This window comes from Dipteris shenzhenensis, chromosome 26, assembly GCF_047967505.1.
Source record: "Dipteris shenzhenensis isolate YYH24624 ecotype China chromosome 26, Dip_SZ_1.0, whole genome shotgun sequence".
In the NCBI taxonomy this organism is placed as follows: Eukaryota; Viridiplantae; Streptophyta; class Polypodiopsida; order Gleicheniales; family Dipteridaceae; genus Dipteris; species Dipteris shenzhenensis.
Genome location: NC_141621.1, coordinates 27996552 through 27998535, shown reverse-complemented (window position 1 = coordinate 27998535; position 1984 = coordinate 27996552). Strand labels below are relative to the sequence as shown.

At 52.3% G+C, this 1984-nt stretch overlaps 1 protein-coding gene across 1 annotated transcript; it reads left to right on the top strand.

Moving 5' to 3' along the window:
* The first annotated feature begins 461 nt into the window (after positions 1 to 461).
* LOC147884912 (uncharacterized) lies at positions 462 to 1727 on the top strand. The gene has a single exon (XM_087397231.1). The coding sequence runs from the start codon at positions 462 to 464 to the stop codon at positions 1725 to 1727; it is 1266 nt and encodes a 421-aa protein (XP_087253357.1).
* The last annotated feature ends 257 nt before the right edge of the window (positions 1728 to 1984 follow it).

Sequence of the window (1984 nt, the reverse complement as noted above, 5' to 3'; positions counted from 1 at the left end):
ACTGCAGAACGTTTTTTCTGGGGGCGGCACAATGTATGTTGCTATTCAACGTTGTTGTATTCCAATCACACGATGTGGTAGAGTATTCCTGTAAGTCCCAGCGCCGTCAACTCAATTATTGCTATGAAGCCCGTCCCGACAAGGAGCATTGCAGATTCTTGTGTGACGGATTTGCATGAGCTTCCTTAGAAGGAAATTGGACGGAGACAACAAGAGGATCCTTGTAATTAGCCCCGCGAAGGGCGGAGATTCAGGGGCTCAATACCTGAAAGATTGGCTCATGGCCGGAGGAAACGAGAAGCTGGGGCGAGTGAAACGAGATGAGACGTCTTGATTAGTTTCTGTCTGGCTAGACAGCGATCGAGTACAAAGTGTGTATACTGGGCCGGAGCGTGGGCAGTGGGCACATCCGTCTAGTAGCGTCTACTAGCTTTCAAGAAGTTGCGTTATCGACGTTGATAATGGAGAAGGGGGTGGTGGCATCAGCGACGGGTTGCATGGTGATCAACAAAATGTTGCGGGTCAATATAGCGGCGGTGGCATTAGCAGCAATTACACTCATAAGCTGGTGGTCTGAGAGCGTGTTTGTGGGAGCGCTGACGGTGCGACAAGGGCGACCAGGAGACCTAGCTGGGGTTGATGCGCAGGCGCAAGCCATCGACGACGTGGTGGAGTATGCGACGCGGGACATCGACGTCGATCATTACTACGTACCAGGCCCGGTGCACGCGGGGACTTTTGAGCTACCGGGGGGACTGTGGCTGCATACGACGTTGGTGATATGGGCAACAGGGCAACCCACATGCCCGACTTTCGGGCAGACTGCGGAGGTGATCGGCTATGACTTGGAGGAGGCCTTCACCAATAACATGCTCCCCTCCATCCAAAACCAGATGCAGAATGGCTTCGGGTTTGGCGTGGTAGTGGAGGGTTCTGGCTATCAAGCTCTTCTCGAGAGTGGCCTCTCTGCAGTATTCTACTATTGGACCGAACGCGACGGAGCCACCGACGCCGGAGCTTCCACTCCCAACACAGGCTCCGCCTCCGGCTCCGAATCCGATGACAGCAGCTCCCGCAACACCGGGCTCTTACAGCAGCCCGCTCATGCCACCTTCATCAACGTCTCTACTCCTCATTCCATCCCATCATCTGGCTCCATGTTTGGTCACCTTGCCAGCTCTCTTGTAGCCTCATCCCCCCGCCTAACCTCTGATTCCTCTCTCCACCATCTTTCCTCCTCCAATGCAACGGCCACCTCCTCCACCTCCCACCTCCACCTCCCCCTCCACGACAACAACAATGGTGATTGCCCACCCTGGCTATCCGCCCTCTTCACTTCCAACGGTGACCTCAACATCATATCCTCCAATTCCGAACTCTCTTCGCCGAACGGCCAATTCGTCTTCACGATGCAGCCGGATTGCAACTTGGTACTCTACGACAGGAGGACTTCCAACCCCGGCAATGCCCTATGGGCCTGCGGCGACCAGTGTTTCCAGAAGGGCTCCAACTGCTATGCCCGCATCAACCTGGACGGCACCTTCGCTGTGTACGATGGAAATGGCAACAATTTGTGGTATACGCCGACCCAATGCAGCAGCGGCGGGGGATGCTGGTCCGACATGATACTCGAAGTTCGAGACGATGGAAACGTAATTCTTTACCTGTTGAACAATGGAGACATTATCTGGCAAACTAATACTGTCCAGTGCGGGGGAGGTTGCTGATCCAACTACAATAAACAAAGATTTGTGTTTCCCGAAAAATAAATTGCGAGGACATATCTTCTGGTATCCTCAAAGCAGTTGGTTTGATCAGACGATGTAGCAATGTATAATGTAATCTGCAAGGCTATGCAGCGAGCTGCTGACATGTTCACAAAAAATAAAAGGTTTAACGCATGCGTGTAATAAACGAGGATCTATGTTTCTCGAATAATAAATTATAAGGACATATCTTCTTGTATCCTCAAGGTAGTTGGCTT